Genomic DNA, 25,005 nt, shown 5'->3' on the forward strand with positions numbered 1-25,005 from the left:
TCCCTCATGTTTTCAAACAGTGCACTGTCTACCCTTCCATAAACCAGGCTTTCTCATGAGAGGTTCCTGAGTGGATTGGAGAGATGAAGAGGAGTATATGGAGTTGATTATGATCAAGGAAATGATATAAATTAAATTTGCTTGATGTATATATCAATTATGTATGTAACTGAACTTGTTAAATGCATGTTTTGCTACTTACAAGTCTTGAGTTTGAATTTCCCATGCTCCCTTTTTCCAGTTTCACTTGTAATTTCCACGTGGCAGGTCCAAAAAATAAAAATAAAAAAGTCAAATCAGCTCATTCCGTTAGTTTTTTAACGTCTGACTGACGGAGGGGTAGACGGTGCACTGTTTGAAAACATGAGGGGTAGAAACATTGACAAAAATAGAGTAGGGGCAGAATTTGCACAAACTTGAAACATCAGGGGCCTAAAGTGCCTTTTAGCCAAAAAAAAAATTGCAGGTCATTTTACGGGGATTTAAAACTTGTATAGTTGATATCCTGCAATTTTCATACATATTTTTTTCTGGGATTTTGAAATTTTGGGAAAGTCTTTTTTCAGCGGTTCCAAATCCTGCAAAGTTGATTTTCTGTGAATTAATTACTTCTTAGAAAATCCACCGGAAAAATTTGAAGGTAAATTTTTGAAGGAATGCGAGGGTTTAATTTGGTGGTCGATTATTGTACTATGGTCAGCCGTATCGAGATTGTAATGAAAATGAATTGTGATGCAAAAACATCATTTATGTTCTAAAGCAATATCTGAAAATTCGCCAGCTAATGCGAGAAAATTGTTACCTTTGCTTTTAATTTCAAAACGGTGTTCATGCTGTGGTAACCTAAGTTGTTGTCTAGAATTTCAGTAACGATTTTATTGAGCCAGTGCAACACTAGGGTGAGAAAACATGCATGCATTTAACGGTGGTTAATTCAGTCTTTACCGGTGGTTCAAATTATGGCGTCCAAATTTCCCTTTCGGCGATAGGGCACCCCCAACAAATCTAGCAATGTCATTCAATTTCCTGTCGATTTTTGTTACCTATTAGAATAACTGTCATTATTTGAATTCGCGGTGATTTAAACCGCCTTAAAACACATGCTCAAATTATATAGGCAACGGCTCATTGCAGCGCCTAGACTCGCCACAACCATAAAAAATAGAGTGATTTTAACTGCCACAAGTGATATCTATTTTTTTTGTTTTAGAGTTATTTATTGTAGGTGTTTTTAGCTAGGTTGAATTTTCATCACATTTTTTTATTAAAAGAATAATGTCTTAGTAGTTATAAACACCAGAAATATATGCAAAATGATTGCCTACGGATTTTCCTACCAAATATTCCTGTAAATTATATAAAAAATTCGCCTGCAAATATTTTTCAAAATGACAACTATATCATGAATTTCCTGCAATTTTTTCTTGCGAGTTATTTATGTATTTGTGACCTTGGTATCTTAAAACTTTCACGCTACATGCATAGCAGATTAATTTCCTTCCTTTATTTATCATTTTTGTGTCCTTCATAATTTTACCTCACGTTCTTTGTGGTCTTTCTCATGAGCCTCTCCTGATGGCTTAGCAGAAAGATTTTCGTGTCTTCCATGCTCATTTGACGAGGCAACAATAGCATTTATCGTTATTACTTTTGATACTATCCTTCATTTACTACAGATTTCTTATATTGCCTTCTCTTTCACGTCATGACAAGCTAATCCATGTATGTTATGTACTTTTATAATTAATATTAAGACGTTAAGAATAACAATACAACTTTCACATGATCATCTGCATGATTCATGCATATGTTAGTTGTATACTAGCTAGTGAGATTAACTCAAAGGTTTACATAAACGGTTGGAGTATATATTTGTAAACTTGTTTAATTAGTAAAAAGAGTTTGCTTGTAAAAGTTAGCAGCGTCTAATATGGGTTAGTAAAAAATTGTGTACGGCATACGTCTAAATTGAGGGTATTTTATATTATTTGCGTCCATTTAAAAGTTTGTACATTTCCATACAAGTCCTTGGTCATTTACAAATCCCCTTTGAGCACCCCCCCCCCCTCCTCCCTAGAAACTCACCACCACTAGACCACAGCCGGCCACTACATTTTCACCACCACTATATCACCGTCATCGCTATCACAACCACCCCACCATCAGAGTGCCTTCCTTTTTTCTTCCCTAAAGGTACGTACTAGCTAGGCTAAGAACCCAATACTCATACTCACAATTTCCTTTCAAAAAAATTGTCAGATATTTTAAGGGAAGGGGAAAGCCTAACCTAGTTCTATTTGAGGTCGTTGAGATGAAGATGGAGAGAGAGAAAGAGAGAGATTTAATTTGTCGATGATTGGGCAGGATAAGTAACTAACAGTTTTACCACCGATAAAAAAAGTTATTATTGGTAGTTTCAAAATTTGAAATTGCTGCCTACCAATAACTGGACAGGTTTTAAAAAAATTGAAAAATTGTTCCCGATGAAAATAGTCGTCAGTAGTTACCGAGGTTTTTAGTCGTCGGTAATATGATGTTTTATTGTAGTGTTTCTAGGTAAGTTCGATGAAGTTTCAGGTTTCCGGGGTAAGTTTAAGGAAGATGTTGTGGATTCTGAGAGCAATGACAGTAGTGTGTTAGACTCTGCAAGCATGGAGTGGACCGAACATATTTTGAATTTATGGGTTTCTTTTTTTGAAGATGAAGATGAAGGAAGATATGGAATTAGGGATTACGAACTTTTAATTAAGAATTTTAGATTAAGAACTTTTCAAAAAAAAATTGATTAAGAAATTTAGAGTAGTTTCTTGATTATAAAAAAAACATGATTTTGGTCCCTCATTAAAACATGTGGCGTGCCATCAGCACTAGAGGTGGAAATAGGTCAGGCAACCTGCGGCCTAGCTCGTCAAAGGCCTGGTGTGGCCTAGCGAGCATAATAAAAATGTTAGGCCTAAGATTTTAAAAAGTATGATTAACTAAATAGGCCAGCATGTATGATCGAAGAAACACTAGAGACACTAAGTTGGGCAAAAAAAGATAACACTAAGGGATTATAGAAAACCTAACTCTAGTCCATTGGAAGGACCAATCACACTCACAATCATACAAACCCTAGACCCCTCCTCTGGCTTTTCCTCGGACACTTTTCACACTCGCAAGGGGGAGAGAGAGATCATATCATGGGCGTAAGAGAGATCAAGGAACGATTGTTGCAATAATGGTTCAAGGCCGACTTCAACGGTGATGGTCGCTGCCAGCGACGAGGCGGAGGAGAGCGGTGTATTAAACGTCATTAATCATGGGATCTAAGAAGAGGGAATTGGTTGGTGGATATGGAAGCAGAGAAAAGAGTAGTTGTGGCAGTGATCTCTCACGATCTTGGCTGGGATCGTCTGGCAGAGCAGACACTCGGTACCGGTTGCATTCCGACGAATCTAGTAATGATGGTACTAGGTGACAAGACAGAGCAGTGTTTTCAACCTACAAGGCTGCAACCCGATCTTATAGTCTCTGATTGTATCACAGCTTTAGTTTTCATAGTGATTTTTCATGCAAACTATAAACGCAACCTGCAAACTCCTTTTGTTATGATCATCAGCCAAGTAACGTCGGATAAATTGTATGAGTTTTGGAATCAATGACCTTCAACTAAATGGAGTTTTAGTATCTAAATCTCTATGATTATGAGATAATCATGTGGAGTGATAAATGTTACAAAACCATTATTGCTTTGTGTGGTTATTTCTACTTATGTGAAAAAAGCATGTGACAGAGTAGCAGGCTAGACCTGAAAAATTGATTATGATAAGCTACAAGTCAGCAGCAAAAGTAAAATATAAGTGAGGCTTAGGTCGCGCAAAGTTAACCTGAACCATTTCCATTTCTAGTTAGCATCATAGTACAGCTAGCAATGTAATCAAATTACATTTTTTAGGCATGATCAAAACTGTGGAATTTCCAAACAATAGAGAATGTATTCAAATTTTATTACGACAATGCAGGATATACAAACTTTGCCTAATATACATGTACAAAATCTTAGTTAAGCCAAAATAAAATATATACTCAGATGTCGAATAAAATTAAAAAGGTATTCAAATCTGAATTGTTTATATATACTTCCTTTTCAGTATACATACACGTATCGCCGACGACAACGATTATTTATTTTTAATAAGAAATGATAATATAGTAATTATCTAAAGTTCAAACAGTCACTATAAGAATACTTTTTTGGTCTGTTACCCAAAAAGAATATTTAAGTGTGCGATATCCCCTAATTTTTTGTCCACGGTATAAGAATGATTTTACACGAATAAAGACAGAAATGAAAAAATAAACAATGGGATCTCGATTGCAATAAATAATGGAAGGGAAAATATATTTTATGCTTAAACATGTTTTTGTCCTCATCATTTTACAACTAAAATTAGTTTTTAGTCCCTACCATATCTTTTTTTTTGATTCAAGTCCTTCTTTTACTTGTCATGTGGGTTTTATTGCAAACCCTAAAATTCCCTCCCTACGGTCAACCCTTCCTCTTCAACCGAGCTTCAGCTTAGTGCAAGCCCTATATTTCCATGGCCTCACCAAAACCCTTATTTTTTGTCGAGTGAGAAGAACACTAAGCTCTAATTTCCCTAATTTCAATCGTGAACTAGTATTGATCCTGGTCATGCACGGTGGAATAAGAGCATTTTGTCGGCATACATCAAATATTTTCATATTTCTTCTCTTGTTTTTTTTTTCTAATCCTAGTTACATTCTAGTTTCCCTTTTTTTTTAACTAGTTCTGCTTTGAATCAATATACCAAAAGTCAACCACAAGGGGTGGCACAAGTGGTGAATGTGCATTTTCTTAAGGGATTTCACCTAGACTTCTGGCCCGGGTTCGATCCCCTCTGAGGTAAAAAATAATACATTTGTGGATATGGACATCACTATCGTATCTCGAGCCAGATTAGTCACATGTGACCTCTTTCCCTCGTGATGACTGGTGGCCAAAGGACAAAAAAAAGTATACCAAAAGTCAAAACCTATTTTAATATTTTAGATGTATATATGAAAACATAAAATACAAAATTTTGAGTTAATTTCCAAATCAATCCTTTAAAATTATTTGATATCAATTTTTATGACATATTTCATATTATTTTAAACGTAAGATATTAAATTCAATTTTTTTTAACTTTATCATATAAAAAATAACCATAATCATTAAAAAAAATTGTCAACATACATCTTAATGGTAGAAAAGCCACAATTAGCTCTTATTAATTATTCTAATGTCATTAAAAATCATTAAATGTCATATTAATACAATAGTTAATTTTGAAAAAAGTCACAATTGACTTTTGTTAATTATTTTAATATCACTAATAACTATTAAATGCATATTAATACATTAATTATTTTCAAAAAAATATGGAATTATTTAATATTTCAAATTAATAAAAAATTAAAAAATATAAATATGACATCGCCTACCTTCTAACTATAGTATGGGAGAGAAAACTTATGAAGAAATACATAGAATAAGGAGGTGACACTTGTCGTAGTTTTCACATTTTTTGTTTCGAAAATAGTATATAGTATAAGATGTCAAGTCGGAGTGAGAATGAGATATTAGTCGTCAGAGTATCCTGAATGAGATGCCATGTAGGATCAAAACTTACATGTGAAAAATGTGAATTTCTAGTTTTTTTTAGCGACGTCGGTAATTTTTAAGAAAAAAAAACTAATTAACTGAGTTTAAGAAATCTAGTTAAAATAGTTAATTGCATTAAATTTATTCTTAATTAATATTTACCTTTATTACTTATTAAATGTTTATTTTGAAGAAAAAAATTTGTTCCTATATATCTGTTTACTAAGAGTTTCAAGAAGACATTATTATTTTTTTTCAAGAAATGACATTGCATGAACAATAAATGAGGAAATATAAAATGCATTCCAATGGTGAAAGAGGAAAACAAATAATACTTTCATTAAAATTAACAAAATTAATTACACTCATTAGTATGTGTGTTTTTCTCTCTCTTGACAGTTATATAGGAACAGAGGTAGTATTGAACTTCCAAAATTGTCTTAACTCAACTTTCTTTTTTTCTACAACCTCCGGTCACTATTATAAGCAAAAATCTTCTTTGTAGATTCATTGAATAAATGTTGTATGTGGACATGTGGTCATTAAGCAAAAAAAAAACTTGTTTAAGCCTATTTTTCATCATGTAGGAAAGACACAGTAATAAAATGTCAATAAAATAAATAAATTTCATTACATCTAAATAAGAAAATAACGGAGGGTGATTGAGTCATTTCATAATCATGTTGGAAACCCGATTGTGACATGAAGCAAACCCAGTATATAAAAGGGGAAAAAACACAAGAAAATGAAAATCAGAGATCACAGATTGGCACATTTAACGTTGCCACTCCCCTCGCTTAGATTTCGGTCCCATTCTCTCTCTCTCTGTTTCTTTCTCTGTAACGAACGCACCTTCTGAATCCAAACGCGACTCTCAAACCTTTAACTTCAACTGCAAAACCAACATCAAATCAAACATTCCATAAATCACTTTTGTTGAAATTGTTAATCCTCGTTTTGATTTGATTTCCTCATTCCGCCTCATCCATGTCGTCCGGGGGCCCCTCCACCACCTCCGCCAACACCTCGCCGCGAGTCGCCGCTGGCCCCACCACCACCCGCCGCCGCGTCCCCGACAACACAACCACCACCTCCCCCGCCGTCGACGCCGAGAAGCAGCAACAACAACCGTCATCCAGCTTCTCCGATTTCTCAGAAACAGAGCAAGACGACACCGTTTCGCACAGTTACCATTTCCACCTCCACCCCGTCACGCGCTACCTCCTCCTCCGCGCCCGCATTCTCCTCTGCGTGCCGGAGTGGTTCTTCCTCCGCGCCGAGCATGTTTTCGTCTGGCTCGCCGGTTCGGTCCAGTCCTTCCGGTCCGGGAAAAACGTGGGCCGGAAGATCCTCGCGCTGCTTATTTCCATGGTGGTGATGTCAGTTTTTTTGAAGGTTTCGCTCATCGGTGGCGGCGTTGATGTTAACCGGAGGAGAATCGAGAATGGGCAACTCATCTTGCAGCGGTTCAAGGAGGATTGGGCTTCCGCTCAGAGGGTGATCTCCGAGGCTGCCTCTTCAGAAACCTCCATGCCCAAAAGGGTCCTCGAGAGATTGGCTGTAAGTGATTCCTTTTCTCAAATCATTATTCTGCAGAATCACTTTTTTCTTCCTTCTCTGTGTTGCTCTTTAAAATTCCCTTTCTGGGAATCAGATTTTTACACCATTTTTTTCCCTTTTTACCCCTCTTTAGGCAACATTTTGGAGAAAAGGGTAGAGCTTGAAAAGAACTAATTTGGTCTTTTTCTTTGATGATTGGGTGATTTGTTTTTTAGGCTTTTTTGGTTGTAAAGACTATTGATGATTGACCACACTAGTTGATTCCAAGACTTTATAAAATACCAATTTATCAAATAATATTTTATTTTTTTATTCTTGAATCAGAATTAAGAATTAGGAGTGCTCCTTAACTGGGTATTTTCCAATTATTTGATTCATATCATTGGTTTCCTTTACTGGGAAAAGGAGCTCACGTATTGGACTAAAACAAAATTATTTGTGGCAAATCATTTGAAGTTCTAAATTTATTGTATTCTGGCTGGTTAGACGCATACATAGAAGCACCCGCAGTCAAGAGATTAGTTATTGTTGTCGGTGGTGAATACCTTGAGATGATGACTAAAGGATTGATGAAAATGTTTGAACTAAATAACTTAGTGAATATTTTGATTAATTAAATAATATAACTATTGTGTAGATTAATTAACTACAAATGAATTTTGAGTACCAAAGAGAAAACAGGGTTGGTGAAACCTGAAAGTGTGAATTCTATTGTAAAGGTCACGACATGAGTAATTGGAATTTTCCACTTTTGCAAAATTTTGACTTAATTGCTTATAGTCGTTGCCGACTGGAAAGTGCCAACCCGCGTGACAAGGTGGCTCTGACCATAACGTTAGAGTTTGTGTTCTGTATGGCTTTTTGTGATTTTCTCACACGTGTTTCATTTTTGCCTTTTCATATTGCTTGTTGTTTTCCATGTTGTAATATAGTAGCCTATGTTACATGGATATTGAATTGTTCAAATTTGATGTGTTTAAATGGCTGCTTAGCTAAAGCAAAATCCAGGACTATTCCAATGAGTCCATACGCTGTGAAAAATCACGGTGATGTCAAAATCACGGCAGACAGAAATAATTTCCCTTAGCTTTTGCGATTGTCCACCATGACTTTGACCTTCCCGTGATTTTTTACCGTGTATTAAAAAATGCACTAAATTGAGCTTTTGTACTGTGCTTGAGGATCTCACATTTTCTGTTTAGCACTCTAACTCGTATTTTTACTTATTTTGTTCTTATTCGGTTATTCCTATAGACTCCAGAAATATGGAAGAAACCAAACAGTGACAACTACTACCAATGCATTTCTCGACACAGGAATCGAATAAGTAAGTATAATTTGCATTTGATTCATGTCAAACTTTACTGTGTGTAATCAATTTTTGTCTCACTTGCTGTTATGCATTTCTTTCTTGCAGGGACAAAGTCAAAGACAAATGGCTATCTTCTTGTTCATGCGAATGGTGGATTGAATCAAATGAGAACTGGGGTAAGATCAATGAAACATAATACTATACTCATGGATTTCTTTTCTGTAATTCTATAATTTGCTAACTCTCAGAACCTTCATTTGCTTGCAGATATGTGATATGGTTGCAGTAGCCAAAATAATGAATGCCACACTTGTCCTTCCTTCTCTTGACCATGATTCATTTTGGACTGATCCAAGGTAAATTTCACTAAGTGTGAGTGTGACATTAGTTTATCTCCTCATGTTACCACTTTTCCAAAATATAATGTCCCTAATATATTTTCAGTGACTTTAAAGATATTTTTGACTGGAGGCACTTCATGAAAGTTTTGAAAGAAGACATTGAGATTGTTGAGTATTTGCCGATCCAGCACGCATCTGCGAAACCTCTGGTGAAGGCCCCTGTTTCATGGTCAAAGGTGTGGAGAATCAAATAGTTCTATGTGCATTACATTGCAACCATGTTCTCTCTTTTAGTGCAATAGTGGCTTAGATGTGCTTCATTTTGCAGGCTAGTTACTATAGAGGCGAGATTCTTCCGCTGTTGAAGCGGCACAAGGTTGTACAATTCACCCACACGGATTCCCGTCTCGCCAACAATGGCCTCGCTTCCTCTATTCAGAAGCTTAGGTGCCGCGCCAATTACCAAGCTCTCAGGTATACACCAGAGATAGAAGAGCTTGGGAGGACATTGGTGGATAGGCTGAGAAACAATAATGAACCATATATTGCCCTTCATTTAAGGTATATCACCTTGTGGACCTCGATTTCTTTCTCCTATTTTAGTCTTGTGAAAAGGGGTAGATGTAGGCCAGAAATAACTTTAGAAAATTTTATTAAAAATAACCTCATTGTCAATAATATTCCACAAAATATTGTTTTTGATCGAGCTCAATATGATTTATATACCCAACCTAATTTACTGGGATAAGGCTTTTATTGTTGTTGCTGTTGTTGTTGTTGTTGTGCTTTTTGGGACCATCAAACTATTGCAGTTTGCTTACTTTCTTCCTTTCTTTCTTGCTTTACAATTAGATATGAGAAAGACATGCTTGCATTTACCGGCTGCAGCCATAATCTCACTGCAGAGGAGTCTGATGAACTAAGGGTTATGAGGTATGAGGTCAAGCATTGGAAGGAAAAAGAGATTGATAGTGTAGATAGGAGATTGCAAGGTGGATGCCCCATGTCACCAAGAGAAGCTGCTGTTTTTCTGAAAGCCATGGGGTACCCTTCCACTACAACAATCTACATAGTTGCAGGACCTATCTATGGCAGCAATAGCATGGCAGCATTCCGGTCGGAGTACCCTAATGTCTTCACTCATTCCACCCTTGCAACCGAGGAGGAGCTAGAGCCCTTCAAGCCGTATCAAAATCGTCTCGCGGCTTTGGATTACATAGTAGCCCTGGAAAGTGATGTCTTTGTCTACACATATGATGGAAACATGGCCAAGGCAGTGCAGGGCCATAGGAGGTTTGAAGGATTTCGGAAGTCTATCAATCCAGACAGGTTTGTTGTTCATAAAACAAATTTACCACCCGAATTTTTCACTCTTCTAATGTTACTCACATATTTGACATGTTTTGCTTGTTTTCAGATTGAATTTTGTTAGGCTGATTGATCAATTGGATGTGGGTTCCATATCTTGGGATGCATTTTCTTCTAAGGTGAAAAATTTGCACGCCGATAGGCTAGGGGCGCCCTATCCTAGACAGGTAGGAGAGTCACCGAGAACAGAAGAGAACTTTTTTGCAAATCCGTATCCCGGTTGTGTCTGCAACAAGTCTCAGGAGCTAATTACAAGCCTGAAACTAGACCAACGATTCGGCATTGGAGCACAAAGATGATAGTATCTTGGTTTTGTTATATATGACTAGTGGGGTTTCATCTTGCACTATGCAACTGTCCTTGAAGTTTAAGGCAGATAGCTCATTCGGGTTGTGGAAGGAATGTGCTGATGAAAAATCAAAGATTTTTTGTACAAGTTTCAGTTTAGGGCATACAAAAGGGGTAAGAGGAGAAGGTTTTTGTGTATAATCGAAAGGAAAATCACAGGTTAGATATATTTAAACTGGGGATGTTGATATTGGGATTAACAATACCCCTATGGATGTGGTGGGAGAACAATGTCAAAACCATTCAGATTCATTGATTCTTTTTTTGAGGGACAAATGGAGCACAATTCAAATTTTGAATTCAACACATGGTACATAGGAATCTAGCTTCATACTTTGCAAGTTTGCATTACATATCTTGTTTATTCTTCATATTTATGTTGTTCCCTGAATTGCAGCCTACGTGTGTATAAATATTAATGATTTAGTTGATTTATTATTTTTCAATATTGTTGATTATCATGCTTGGTAAGCCAAGCCAAGGCAAGATGTTATTCTTCGTTCCTTCAAATGTTATGAAGTCGTCAATATTGAATCAGAAGTTGTTAATATTATCTGGAAAAAAATTCATCTTCTATTCTATTACGTAATTTTATTTTAATTATCTTGATTGCTTAAAATGATATGTCCATCGTTGCTGCAGAAGTTGTATGAGTAAAGATGAATTAATCAACCAATTAATAAAATGGAATTGACTTTTTTGTTTCTGGCAAAGATTGACACAATTCTTGCAATGTGGACAAGTTATTCGAATCAAAACACCACAACGTATAAAAAATAATTGAGTAAAATACACTCACCACCTCAAGATTTGCAAGAATGACACTCCACTCCATTCTTTTTTTAAATCTACGCTCCACCTCATTTTTTATAAAGGCAAAATTTAGTGACGAAAACAAATTCGTCACTAATAAAAAATAATTACTAATTAGTTAAAATTTAAATAAGTTTAATGCATATACACTATCATACATTAATTAATGAAAATAATTTTACTGAATTAAATTTAAAAAAACAATCCACTTTGTCTGTTAAGTCCACGTCTCATCTCTCCAAATCATATTTCTCACCACAAACGGTCACCACCAAGCCTTTGCTCCCTTTAACACGACGGCCACTGTCCCAGAATGTGAAACCCCATGGCACCACCATGCATCAAAGTTTTGTTGCGACCTGAACCACAGAACGTGAATCGCACATTCCCAAAGCTACCTGTTCAACTACTTCTTGTGAACTTCACCCCCTTTAAGTTGCGAGCGAACGCTCTGTTGGTTTAAGATGTCGTTGGATTTTGTTAAAAACGGTGCTCCACCGCATCCTTGGGTTCTAATAACCTCCGATCCACTTCATATTTCTTAATTTTGTTTCTCTATTTTCTTCACCCATTTGTCTTGTTTTTTGGGTCTACAATCCAATTTTCAAAATTTGAGGTATAAAGAGATTATTTTGATTAAAATTGAATTATTACCAAATATGAAAACACAAGCATGTTTCCCTATGTTCGAGATATGGTTTGTAAACCGGTCGGGTGTGCTATTGCAGAATTTGCATTGTGAATTTATGGAGGAAGACCGCGATTGAGAGAATGAGGAGGACTGTGATGTTTTCATTTTTAAATTTATTGGATTATATTGAAAATATTTTTTGAAATTATTGATTAACAATTTAAATAATAACTAATTATTAATGAAGAATATTTTTCATCACTAAATTTGCATCTATATAAAATGGGGTGGGGTGTAGATTTTAGACAAGAATGGGGTGGAGTATAATTCTAACAAACCTTGAGAGGGGTGAGTGTACTTTACTCAAAATAATTCGTTGAAGTTGAATTTAAGTGCATATTTGATACCCACAATAGCTAACGGAAGTCGGTTTTACTTTTATCCATTGTAATTTGGCTCGCTACTGTGTAAGTTTGGAAATTCCACATTTTCAACCTTTCATTACTCCTACAATTATTTTTTAGTGTAATCATAATTACCCAAAAAAAATTCTTCCTACTTTTCGCTAGGGGTGTAAGTGGGTATGGTCCGATCCATGAATTCGGTTAAACCGATCCAAACCTAACACATTATGGTGGGTTGGATTGGATCATTGGTTCGGTTCAGTTTTTTTTACTGAATCTGATCACCATCGGTTCGGGTATCGGATTTAGGGATTGAAAAAGCGATCAATCAAACCAATCCAATGAGTTGAGAATTTTTTTGCATTTAGCTCAAACAATTTCACCTCATTACATTACATATTTATATTTGTATTAGAGATGTTAGTTTTATTTAGATTATATGGATTATGTCATTATCGAATGTTCCGTTCTTTAAAAATGTTTGATTTTCTATATTATTTATATTTTTCACGTTTTTAGAATAATTTTCATGCATATTTCAGATCGGGTTGGTTTGGTTCGGATTTAGAAGTAAAAATCATGAAATCCGAAGCAACCCAAACCGAACATGTTTGATTGGTTCGGACATTTTATCACCCTAAATCCGAACCAATCCGGTCTAATTACACCCCTACTTTTCACTATTGAAATTCCTAGTAGTAGTTGAAATGAAAATGAATTGAAAATCTCATGTCATGCTCTACAAGTCTTTACCTTTGTCATTTTTGTCAGCTACACACAGTGGCAAACACCCCAATATCTACAGTTTGTAGCTGTTAAAAGCCGCTACAAATTAAACTCTGCAGTTTCTTCACAAACATCATTAGGTGTCACACTATTCATATGTTTATCAATTATTTTTTCTTGTTTTTCATTGTTGTGGAGTTTATTTTAAGGTTTGGGATCATGTTTTTAGGAATTTTTTAAGTTTTAGTTTGATTGTTAGTTTTAGTTTTCTGTATTTAGAAACTGTTTTAAGAACTGTTTTTCAAAAGAACACATTAAAAAACAAAGAAAATTTGAATAAGATTTTTCAACATAACAAAGAAAACTGTAATTTGAAAACTAAAACCTGGAATAAGAGTACTTTGTCAGCAGACATCAAACTTTTTTATAATTTCTCTCTCACTTTTCTTTTTTAAATACATATATCAACTATTAAAGTTTTTTTTTTCTAATCCTAGTTACATTCTAATTCCTTTTTTTCTAATTTATTATGCTTTGAATCAATATACCAAAACTATTTTAATTTTCCAGATGTAGATATGAAAACATAAAATAAAAAATTTCGAGTTAATTTTCAAATCAATTCTGTAAAACTATTTGATATCATTTTGAACGTAAGATATTACATTCAATTTATTTTTTTGTTTTATAAGAAATAACCATAATAATTATAAAAAAAGACTTTGTCAGCGTACATCTTTGTAACACCCCGATTTCGGTGGCGTCACTTTAGTAACTCAAAATAAAATAAAGCCGAAAAGCAGGTATTTTTTTTCGTTTTGTTTAAATAAAAAGACTTGTCGAAATAAAGACTCAACCCAATCGCGATTAACAGCGATTAATATACAATACAAGCACAGCCCTCGCTGCAACTAAAAACATCGTCACGAGTGACCTCCAGTGACGGAAAGGTAGTGCCCGTGGGCAATTATGTACAAACTAAAACAAAAGGTCAAGTATTCTGAATACAGTCCTCCAACGAAAGTAAGTCGGCCCAAAACGGCCTCAAAAGACTTCCTACGTCCGACAAACTCCCTGTGATCCTCATGGAAGGGAATCACACGAAAAGCTAATAGTCGGGGACCTGCCCTGCCCCAAAATAAGGAATGACAATCAGAGCTATGACTCTAACAACCAACTCAAAGACTCTAACCACCCATATCCTACACCACTATCTTCGACCCTCATCTGATCTTCCATGAAGTCCGGGTCCACGTCGAAGGCTCAGTAGTAGTCATTTCGCTCCGGGTCCTCCCCGAACGACGAACCTTCTTGAATCATCTGTTGAACGTCTGGCAGCAGGCCGACCGCCCAAACACAAACATACAAACAAAGCCACGGCGCTAGGGTCAACTCACGGAATATAGTAGATAATACAAACAGCATGTGAAGAATAAGGGGGTATGTATATATATATATGTTGTATATATATATTTATATGTTCTGTATTGCCTACCCTAAGGTATATACTTAGCATGTTATCAAGGCTCTAATAACAATTCAATGAATAATATCTCAACAATACAATAAGCATTATCTCAACAATTCCATATTGGGCGCATGTATGCATGCAATGTCAATTCAAACGTTGATCCCAAAAATAGGCATGTCAAGTCGATCCAACCCATTGGGTCGAACACAAGGACTCGCACACGCAGTAAATGACAACGCCAAGTCGGTTCTCTCATTAGAGTCGAACATACGGACGTTGCGCGCGTCTAATGACTATCGCCGAATCGATCCAATCCCTCGGATTGAATATAAGGATCCGCGCGTGTCGAAAGATTATCGCTGAATCGGTCCAATCCCTCGGATTGAACTCACGGACTCACGCGAGTTTATATGGCGATGGCTGAATCGATCCAATCCATCGGATTGAATATAAGGATTCACGCGTGCCCGAGTGACTACCGCCGAATCGATCCAATCCCTCGGATTGAATATAAGGATTCACGCGTGTCAAACGATTATTGCCGAATCGGTCCAACCCGTCGGGTTGAACATAAGGATTCGCGCCCGTTAAGCCGAAGATAATGTCGATTATGCGACAAAATGAATTAATCAAAAGAAGAAAGAATGAACTTGGAACTCATAGTTCCCGGCTAAACTTTAGATAGCCAAACAATAAACTGCTCATCGAGCGAAGAGTACCGAAGTACTTGGAAACTTATAATTTCCGGCTAAACTTTAGATAGCCAAACAATAAACTGCTCATCGAGCAAAAGAGTATCAACATACTCGGAAACTTGTAAGTTTCTTCTAAACTTGGACTCGGCGACCCTTCTCATCTTTCAAACTAATATTCAAGCTCCAAGCTCTTATCTAAGGTTGTTACCATTATTCAATGGTTTTAGAGATTGATTAATGTCTTATGAGTTTTCCTTGAGAAAATAGGTTTCTTTTAATCTTATAATACTTCCTATAAGTTTCAGGGATCCCATAATCCCAAACAATTCCTTGAGAAGGTCTCGATCCATTAAAACATAACAAGGTCCGAACTCCGTTCGTCCTTTCGAACTCTCTCAAAAATCTCATAAAATTCGGCATGACTTGCCCGTTATCCTCACTCATCAGTATCACAGATATAAGTGGAATAGCATAACTAAATCAGCGCAATCAATAAGCATAAACAGCATATTCCCACACATCCTAGATTAACCAGCAAACGGCCGAAGCCTCTCAGAAAACATTTTTCCATAAAGCGATAAACAATATCCAAGCAATATTCAATATCAACACAATAACCCAGTCGAATTGATCGACGCCTACAAGGAAATAGCTAGTAAGTAAGTTGCCCTAACCTCGAGTTGTTCTAGTCTCGCGGTGCAGGTCTCGCTCACAAGCTTGTTCAGTCAAGCCCAAGGTTTCCACAAACGAACCTTAGAGCAAACAAAGCAGAAATCAATCAAATTAAGTCGACATAATCGAAACAATACTAACTAGAGTTAGACAAAGCTCAAGAAACTTCAGAGTACAACACTTAGGCACGAATGGAAGGGCTTTCCCCGAATGGATGAGTTTTGACTCGATTCAAGTTTTGTGCAAAAACACTTTATTCGCTAAAACGTGCATAACTCGAGCTACAGAACTCGGAATGACACGAAACCGGCGCCAAAATTTCGACAATTGAAAGAGCTACGCAATGGCTCAGGTCATAGAGACCCAAAAATTATTTTTGGACACGGTACCCAAGCAAATAGGTTTCGGCCACTATGGAAAATAGGGTTTTCGAACTTTTTCTTCGATCTAAATCAATTCCTAGGTATTCTTAGGCGATATCTAGGCCAGGGAAACTCTCAGAAAAATTATCGGGTTAAAAACTGTCGCAGGGGTATTTTGGTCAATATTTTTAGCTCAGAATTTCAAAACTGAATTTTCGAAAAACAAATTGGATGGGAATGTCAACAACGACGTTTATGACGACTAATCCTACTAGCACTAAGCTCAATCGTCAGTTTTAAGCGTAAAGAACGAAACTTTGCCCAGAAATGGGTATTTGATGCAAAAATTGATTCCGGCGGCATTTCGTCGACATCTGACAAAATCTAATCCGCAGAACACGCTCAGAAGCATGCAGGGAATAAGTTTAGACACTGAAATCAGCTTATTTGAACAGTTTTACAAAAAGCTCAAAACTTTGAGCACAGAAAGACATAGAAGAAGTCGACAGATCTGACGATCAGAAGTGAGAGATAGTAACTATACCTCGATGTCTTCGATTAGCAACGAACGGTGAAGCAATCGGGCAAGAAACGGCGAAAATCACTTCTCCTCTTTCTCTCCTCCAAGCTCTCGGCCACTCCCTCTCCAAATGGCAATTTTTTGTTGTTTTTTTTTTTCATTTTTCATATTATATATAGGAAATGGAAAACGCGGAAAAATGAAAATTTCGCGATTCCGATTTTTCCTACTGATTCCAACGTATTTTAGACACAATATTCTTCCCGCTGAATCTTCTAATTCTTCAAAGAAATATCAGTATGATTTTTGGTTTTCGAGGCTTGTTTTTAATGCTTACCGGCATTAAAAATGCACTTTATGCACTTTATGATATTGACCTCGGATGCAGAAACTTCCTTCTGAAGAAAGATTTGGAACGTCGATTAGAGTGAGCATCCGCGGATGAAATCTTTATTTGAAGCCCCGAGTAGAAAAGTCTCCATCGTCCGTCGATTTTAGGGTTTCTGAACTATCAGGGATTCCGTTTCGGCAAACTTCCGAGTATCGGAATCAGACGTTCGTACATCCTAGAGTTTCGTATCGAAACGCTCGTTTTGGAAAGGAATAAGAGAAAGTCTTATTTTCCTCTAGAAGATTTTTGGAAAATTTCCTATAGTGTTCCAAAGCTGGAAGTTTGTTGGAAATTATATTCCTATAGTGTTCCAAAGCTGGAACATAGTTTTGTTTCCTAAAGTTCTTGTCCTAGGTTTTAAATGCGAATATTAGTCGTGCTATAACTCTTATCGACTTTGATACAATCTTTAGCTTTTCTTGAACTTTCTCCTTCACAAATTCATTCCATCCATTTACCCCTTGTTCAGGTTTTCCCTTCACGTTACATCAAATTAATCGTGAAAATAAATTTTATTCGGTTTATTCCAACTCAAAAACTTGGGTCTCACAATCTTAATGATAGAGAAGTCACAATTTACTTTTATTAATTATTTTGATGTCATTAAAAACCATTAAATGTCAAATTAATACAGTAGTTTTGAACGTAAATTAGTACAGTAGTTATTTTCGAAAAAAATCACAATTGACTTTTTAAATTATTCTAATGTCATTAATAAATTTTAAATGCAATATTAATACATTAATTATTTTCGAAATAATGGAATTATTTAATATTTAAATTACTAACAAATTAGAAAATATAAATATGACATCATTTACCTACTAATTATAGTATGAGAGAGAAAACTTATGAAGAAAAACATAGAATGGGAGGTGACATTTGTCGGAGTTGCGACTTTTTGATTTTGGAAATAGTATATAGGATAGGATAGGATTTAAAAATAATTTTAGAAATCAAAAAGCAAAAAAGAAAATTAGTTGTTTGGGTTGAGAAAAAAAAATTGTAATATACCATCGTACGACTAATGAGAAAATCAAATAATATGTTAAAAATTGGAAGTTGATAAAAAAAAATTAATTTTAGTTATTTTGTTCTAAAAACTGAAAATAGGAAACAGTTTTAAAAACTAGTTGATGTAAAAAAAAAACCTTAAACAAACAAGTATTTTAGTTTTTAATTTCACAAAATAGAAAATTGTTTTCAAAAACAATAATCAAACAGGTTTTCAATTTTTAAAAATAGAAAACAGTTATAAAACTGTAATATTTTTTTTTTACATTAGAAAGATAAAATGCACTTGCCAGAAATCGATCAGTGGACCTCCCCTACTCAACCCATATGTCCCTCAATTCCTACCACTTGAGTTATCCTACAAAGACCAAAAAACTGTAATCTAATAGACTAAGAATATATTACTGGAAATGTTATTCCCAAATAAATTTATAAGTATGTTTGGTGGTTTAGATCATCTCTTGTCTCATGACAATATCAAGTAGAACATCATGCCTATATATATATGTATATATATATATATATATATATATATATCTTTGTTCATAATTATTTAAAGGATTCACTTATGTATTACACATGAAGAGAGATAGAAACAAATTGTCAACATGAAGAAATATGGGAGAGTTTTCACATCAGAAGATCACTAGTATGTATTTAATATTTCTAGAAATGTTTTAAAATTTAATTTAATTAAAAACCTAAAAAATTGAAAAATGTGATAGAATGTGAGAAGAGCGAGAAGTTATATTTAAAATAAACTATATTTCATTGCAATCAATTGAACAGTGTAGTAATGGATATTATTTTACCTAGAAATGATTTATGCCTAAAAAACATACTCCTTGTACTAAACGTGAGAATACCTATTTCCATCCTCCTTTTTAGACAAGGTGGTTGTGGCTGTAATTCCCTTTTTGCACTTGAAGTTCGTTTTATCTTGAAGACTAAGTTGTCTTGGTTAAGTCATGTTTCACTTAGTTGTGTTAGTTAAATCAATATATGTTTCGATATATGGTGAAAATTTGCGACGAGCAAAAATTACAGTGAATAGAAGTTATTTTCATCAATTTTTATGATTATTCACTTTGATTTTACCTTCACTGATGCTCAAACATGCGCTAAAAAGTTTGATTAGAAAATTGTGGACGACTTCATGCTATAGTTAAATAGCAAGTCAATACTTTGAGGAAAATGAGAAACTAAACTAACTACTACTAGTTAGCATGTCCAAGCCCGAGGGAAAATTCAAAATTGTTAGATGAATTATGGCAAACACGTTGACTATACTTAGAGAAGTAAAATAGGTAGTATAGTCGGTCAATAAGGAAGTTAAAGTAGCAAAGAAGAATGGTATTGTTCAAGCAAGACATTCTGAGAAGAAAATGATATCGTGGGAAGTGCACTTACTTTGTTTTCTAACTTCAATTTTCTACTTTGTCATAGAAAGTTCTGTTTCACGTTTAAGTGTGTGTGACCTCAAGAGTCAAGTCATCCACAAATCCACTATCTATATGCAATCCTAATGTTTTAATAATAGGAAAGAAAAATGATATTGTCCAAGAAAGGGTATAACTTGACTTCTTTTTAGAAGTGCTATGTGAACTACTGAATTCTCTATTTTCTTATTGCTTTGAGTCTTTGGCACTAAGAAAAATGAAATGATGAGCTTTTTTTTCTTTTACTATTAAATGGGGCTCTTTGAACATTAGTATTTCCAAATTGATCTTATAGTGTTTTAGTTAATTATTGGCTAAGTAGATATGTTACACTGACAACCAACCACAATATAATATGTATGAGAAATAATAACTTTTAGTTTAATTAATTCAAACAAAGATATATTTTATGATGTGACCGAATTCAATTGGATGACTGTGTAAAAAGAAATTACATCAACGATGCAACTGTAATTAGAAATTTAGAAGTACAAGCCCCGGAAGTAAGAAATTTTCAGAATGAACGGCTTTAAGTTTTTGTTTTGTTTATTTTTGTTAAGATGAACTAGTGAAGTCGTGTGGGCTATTTTGGAAGTAGTGGCCCAAAATAATGCACCATAGAAAGGCTCAAACCAGTTAATTTTAACAAGAAAGAAGCCCAATGAAAAAACTCTTCTAGAGTGTACAACCTCTATATTTAATTCCGTTAGTTTCTTTTTCTATTTTTCTTTTCTAGAACAGGGTTACTGCTGACCGCCAAAAGTAGGGATCAATCCCCTTGCCGCGGTTGCTCGCACTAAGCGGTAAACGAGTGACCCCAAAATGTTCTCCATTCTCATTGGCGAAGATCGAACTTCCAACCTCGTGGTTATTTCTATTTTGTTCATAGTTTCTTGCAAACTAGGTTGCAGAAAATGATGTTTATGTTTGCACTCTGTTACAGAACATTTACTCATCATAAGCATTGTCTAGCATATAAATGGACAAGTGTCCAGTGACTCCAGTACAATTTAATCTCGGATTCTGGCATACATAGAATGCAAGAAGGCACATAAAACTAAAGTTGAAGGTAAACAATGAGGAAGTAACCCTGGAGTACCAGAAACTCAAATTGCAAATTCATTGGTACAGGAATAGTGTACATCCAATTCTCAACTACAAAATTTTCAATTGGCACCCACCACCTGCTCATTCAGAAGTGGTATGTATTGGGTTATACATGAGTTGAAGCCAAAGTACATGAAAACAATTTGAGCAATCTTGATTTTGTTCTTCTGCCAGCTCCAATTCTAGACTAAAGACTCTCAAGAGAATACATATATAAATAATCAAACAATAACTACCAACTAATGCCTCAGGACATTGCTAAGTTCTATTCAGTTACACAAACAACTATTATCACCACATAGAAGGCACATACACTTGTTCTTTGAGATTCTGAGTAGCACTTTCAGTAGGGAAACCTCTGACAGCACCAATAGTCCATTGTGCTATAATTCCTGCCGCTACAGCAAACCGCAACTGTCTCTCCAAAACATCTTGATTTTCAAACATTTCTGGGCAAGTTGTTAGTTTTCTTAAAATAGCAGCCACAACAGCATCACCTGAGCCAGTTCTATCACAAGTATATGGGGTTATGAGCACATCTTCAGTTCCAACCACAGCCCCATCAAAAGAAGGAGTATAGTAGTGAATTCTAATAGTTCCATCAGTCACGCATAGCAACTTAAGTCCATCATGCCACAACGGTGATATTTCCTCAGCAGTGTAATGGTAATATTCCTGCCGATTCTTGGTTTGTTCATAGTTTTCAGCAAAGTACTGTGGCTGATAATTTCTCTTCCTCTCGTAATGGTCTTCGTCTAGAAGGAATTCTAGCTCAGGTCTTGATACTTCAATGATGTCCGCCTCATTCCATGCTTTCCTGATTATTTCTCTTGTCTCGTCGCGTGATCTCCACAAAGGTAATGGCAGATTTAAATCGAAAAATATAAGTCCACCGAACTTCTTAGACCACTTAATTGCTCTGAATAAAGTCGATTCCATGGAGGGGCTCGTTAAAACTTCTGAAGTGAAATGGAAAATCCTAGCCTGCAGAATTCCACACAAAACCAGTCACAACAAATTCAGTTCATGCAGAATAGTCTTCCTCATACAATAACAAACCATCACCATCGCCACAAACATTACCATACCATCTAACCTAACTTAAACATAAAGTTTCCTACCCAATTGGTTTCATAACATTGAGATGAAGTCAGATCAGTTTTGATTGAAAACAGAAACAATGGAAAAAGAAAAGAGTCAAAATTGATTCCTTAAGAAGCAAGCTGTAATATTTTGCTTATCTTCACTCTTTTTCTTTCAACAATTTCTTCTCCTCTTGCTCACACTAATCACACCTTAAAATTGTATCCACCCTCCTAATCCTCCACAACAAATTACCTTTGAAGTCCCAAATCTGTATTTTGTTTTAGTCAAATCAAATTAGTTCTCACATCAACTATCTTGGAAAGGGATTAATTTGATAAGGTAGTTTATATTCATACTATTTTTGAGTTTCTATTGCATTATTCTGTTTCTATTTTCAAATTTTTTACCCTACAAAACCTTATAAACAGAAACAATTAAAACCAAACACAGAAAATAAAGACATTTACCAAAATCATAGGAATCAAAATGAAATTTTAAAGATTATCTACCCATTTGATTATCTACTCAGTAAAGTAAGGTAAAATTTGATAAGAGTGTTCAACCTCTTTCAAAACAGAAAGGTTCAACTCAGAGGAACGAAGAGAATCCTCAGCAGATTCACGAACAGTCTCCATCTTCAACTTCCCATCTTCCCCAAACTTCACCTTCATGTAAGTACAACCAGTCCTGAAACCAGGATCAAACTTAACACCCCTAGTCTGCACCCTCTCCTTGTTCATCGTCAGCACCAACTCCTCCCCGAGCTCATCATCCCCAACCTTCCCCAAGAAAGCAGCGCGCCCACCAAGCCTGACGTGCGCCACAGCGACATTCGACGGCGGTCCGCCGGGAGCACGAGCAAACTCCGGCGGCTTCCACTGCAGCATCTTCCACTCGGAGTAGATGTCGGGGTGCATGGGGTACTCGTGCACCCGCACTGTAGGGACGAACTCCTTCTGCGCCGCGCCGAAGCAGCATACTAGCGGTGGGTCGTCGTAGGGGAAATCGATGCCGTCGTCGTAGTCGTGTAGCTCGAACTCGTCGTCCTCTTCTTGTTGTTGTGGCGTTGGTGCGTTTTGAGGTGGTGGTGGTGGTTTTTTCTTTCTGCCGCGGCGTTTTGGCGGTGGGGATTCGACGGTGGAGGCTCGGAGTGGGTGGTGAAGAGTTCGAGTTCTGGGTTTGGAATGGGTTCGGGTTTTGAGAGAGTGGAAGAGAGGGAGTGTAGGAAGAAGAAGGTGAATTGATGCCATTTTGGTTTGGATCAATGGAAAGTGTTTATCATTACTTTCTTCTGTAGAATCCTATCGGGTCGCCCAGTTATTTGAATCTGCACATTGTCGGAACTCGGGACCGGATAAAAATTGCAGTGTAGCATTATATTATTTAAAATTACAATAATGGTCCTTAAACATTCTTACCGTTAGGGGTAGAAATAAGTTAAGCCAAGTCAGACTTTGCGTAGCCTAGACCTGGTTTGCATTCAGTTTTTGTGGTCCAATCCTGGCCTGTGGCTTGTGAGTTACCACCTTCGAGTAAAAAATCCTTACCTCCTTATCGAGGAAAATAATTCTTACCCACCTCAATTCAACTCCACTTTATGAGATATAGAAGTATGAAAGAGATAAATGAAAAATATAATACATGATATGGCGGTGGAGAGAAAAAAATTCTTATATTGGGGAGGGAAGCCCCCCTTGACTGCGATGTTGTAAAAAAAATCAAGAGCATGGGTTGGGCTGATTTGGTAACCAGGGTTCTTTAATGCTCAAATAATTATGTCTAGCCAAGACCACTCATTATATATTGTCCGCTTAGGAGTAGCTCCTCTTTGATCAATAGGGTAGCTCTAATGTACATAAAGAGCACTCTTATATCCTCTCTCTAATTTATAAGACCAAGATTTGGTCAGGTGGTACAACTCTATGTTTTGATGATAACAAGTTTATTATTATGTATGAACAATTGTCATACTCTAACGTTTGTCTTTTAAAGTTGTGACTAACAGGCTCTGACTCTGATTCAAAGACGATATATTAATCAAAGGTTGAAGACCAAGAGTAACCAACACACAACGCTTATGCATTTAACTACGTTCTTCTAAACAGTAGCAAACGCTTCAGATGCTCTGAAGATTAAAGTTCTGATGTGGACTCTGAAAGATTCAAGCTCTGAAGTTCTGAAGACCAGATGTTCTGAGGAACGGTCCAGAAGCTGAAGACTTGGAAACTCTGAAGTCCAAGAGTAAGCTAGCTCTCAAGACCAGAAGCACTTCATGCTCTGAAGGCCAGAAGTTCTGATGAACGGTCCAGAAGCAGAAGTTCTGAAGGTCAGAGGATTCAAGCTTCCTTCTGACTCTGATCACACAAGCTTCACAAGTTCCAACATGAAGCGTCGCCCAAGATCAAGAGTCAACTAGGCTAAGGCAATGTCACTGTCATTCGTACAAAAGCAAATGTACTATTCTGACTGCCTTACCTATGACGTTCAGCCATAGCAGGCTCTGGAAATTCCAGAACTGCCCTCCAACGGACAGATTCATCCAACGGATACACACTCTAAACCTTAGAGTATTTAAAGGCTGAAGATAGAAAAAATCAGCTAAGAAACTTTGTGCATACACGTGAAATACTTTCAGCGAATACCTTAGAAATATTTCTTCATTGTTCTTATTGTGTTTACATCTGCTTGTCTAGAAGCATCTCTTTGTAAACCCAACTCTTTCACAAACTTTGTTTGTAGTTCCTTGAGAGACCAGTGAGGTCAGTGTTCTTGAGAAGACTAAGGCAATGTTGTTTTAGTGCTGCTAGTTCATTGTATTGTTAGTCACTGAGCAAGGTTGCTAGTGTAGTTGTAACAATCATTGAATAGTGAATTACCTTCATTCTAAGAAGGAAGAAATCACCTTAACGGGTGGACTGGATTAGCTTGAGTGATTTATCAAGTGAACCATGATAAAATCATTGTGTGCTTCTCTCTTTCCCTTATCTCTTGCACTTTGTGATCTTTAGTCCGAAAAGATTATCCTTAATCTTAGAGAGAAATTTCTAAAAGCTAAAAAACCTACTCAACCCCCGCCCCCCCTTTCTAGTGTTTTT

At 36.1% G+C, this 25,005-nt stretch overlaps 2 protein-coding genes across 2 annotated transcripts; one reads left to right on the forward strand and one right to left on the reverse strand.

The window, feature by feature from the left end:
• The first annotated feature begins 6,389 nt into the window (after positions 1-6,389).
• On the forward strand, positions 6,390-11,025 carry LOC130749427 (O-fucosyltransferase 19-like). The gene is made up of 8 exons (XM_057602781.1): positions 6,390-7,210; positions 8,465-8,537; positions 8,628-8,698; positions 8,790-8,878; positions 8,967-9,099; positions 9,192-9,424; positions 9,716-10,192; positions 10,281-11,025. The coding sequence occupies exons 1-8, from the start codon at positions 6,638-6,640 to the stop codon at positions 10,528-10,530; spliced, it is 1,899 nt and encodes a 632-aa protein (XP_057458764.1). The 5' UTR covers positions 6,390-6,637; the 3' UTR covers positions 10,531-11,025.
• A 9,777-nt stretch (positions 11,026-20,802) lies between these two features.
• Positions 20,803-23,256, reverse strand: LOC130749431 (fructokinase-like 1, chloroplastic). Its single transcript, XM_057602783.1, has 2 exons — positions 22,474-23,256; positions 20,803-21,808 (listed from the first exon to the last, which is right to left on the reverse strand). Exons 1-2 carry the CDS (start codon positions 23,158-23,160, stop codon positions 21,116-21,118), a joined length of 1,380 nt encoding a protein of 459 aa, XP_057458766.1. The 5' UTR covers positions 23,161-23,256; the 3' UTR covers positions 20,803-21,115.
• Positions 23,257-25,005: the final 1,749 nt, after the last annotated feature.

The sequence above is a fragment of the Lotus japonicus genome, chromosome 3, assembly GCF_012489685.1.
Source record: "Lotus japonicus ecotype B-129 chromosome 3, LjGifu_v1.2".
Classification (NCBI taxonomy): domain Eukaryota; kingdom Viridiplantae; phylum Streptophyta; class Magnoliopsida; order Fabales; family Fabaceae; genus Lotus; species Lotus japonicus.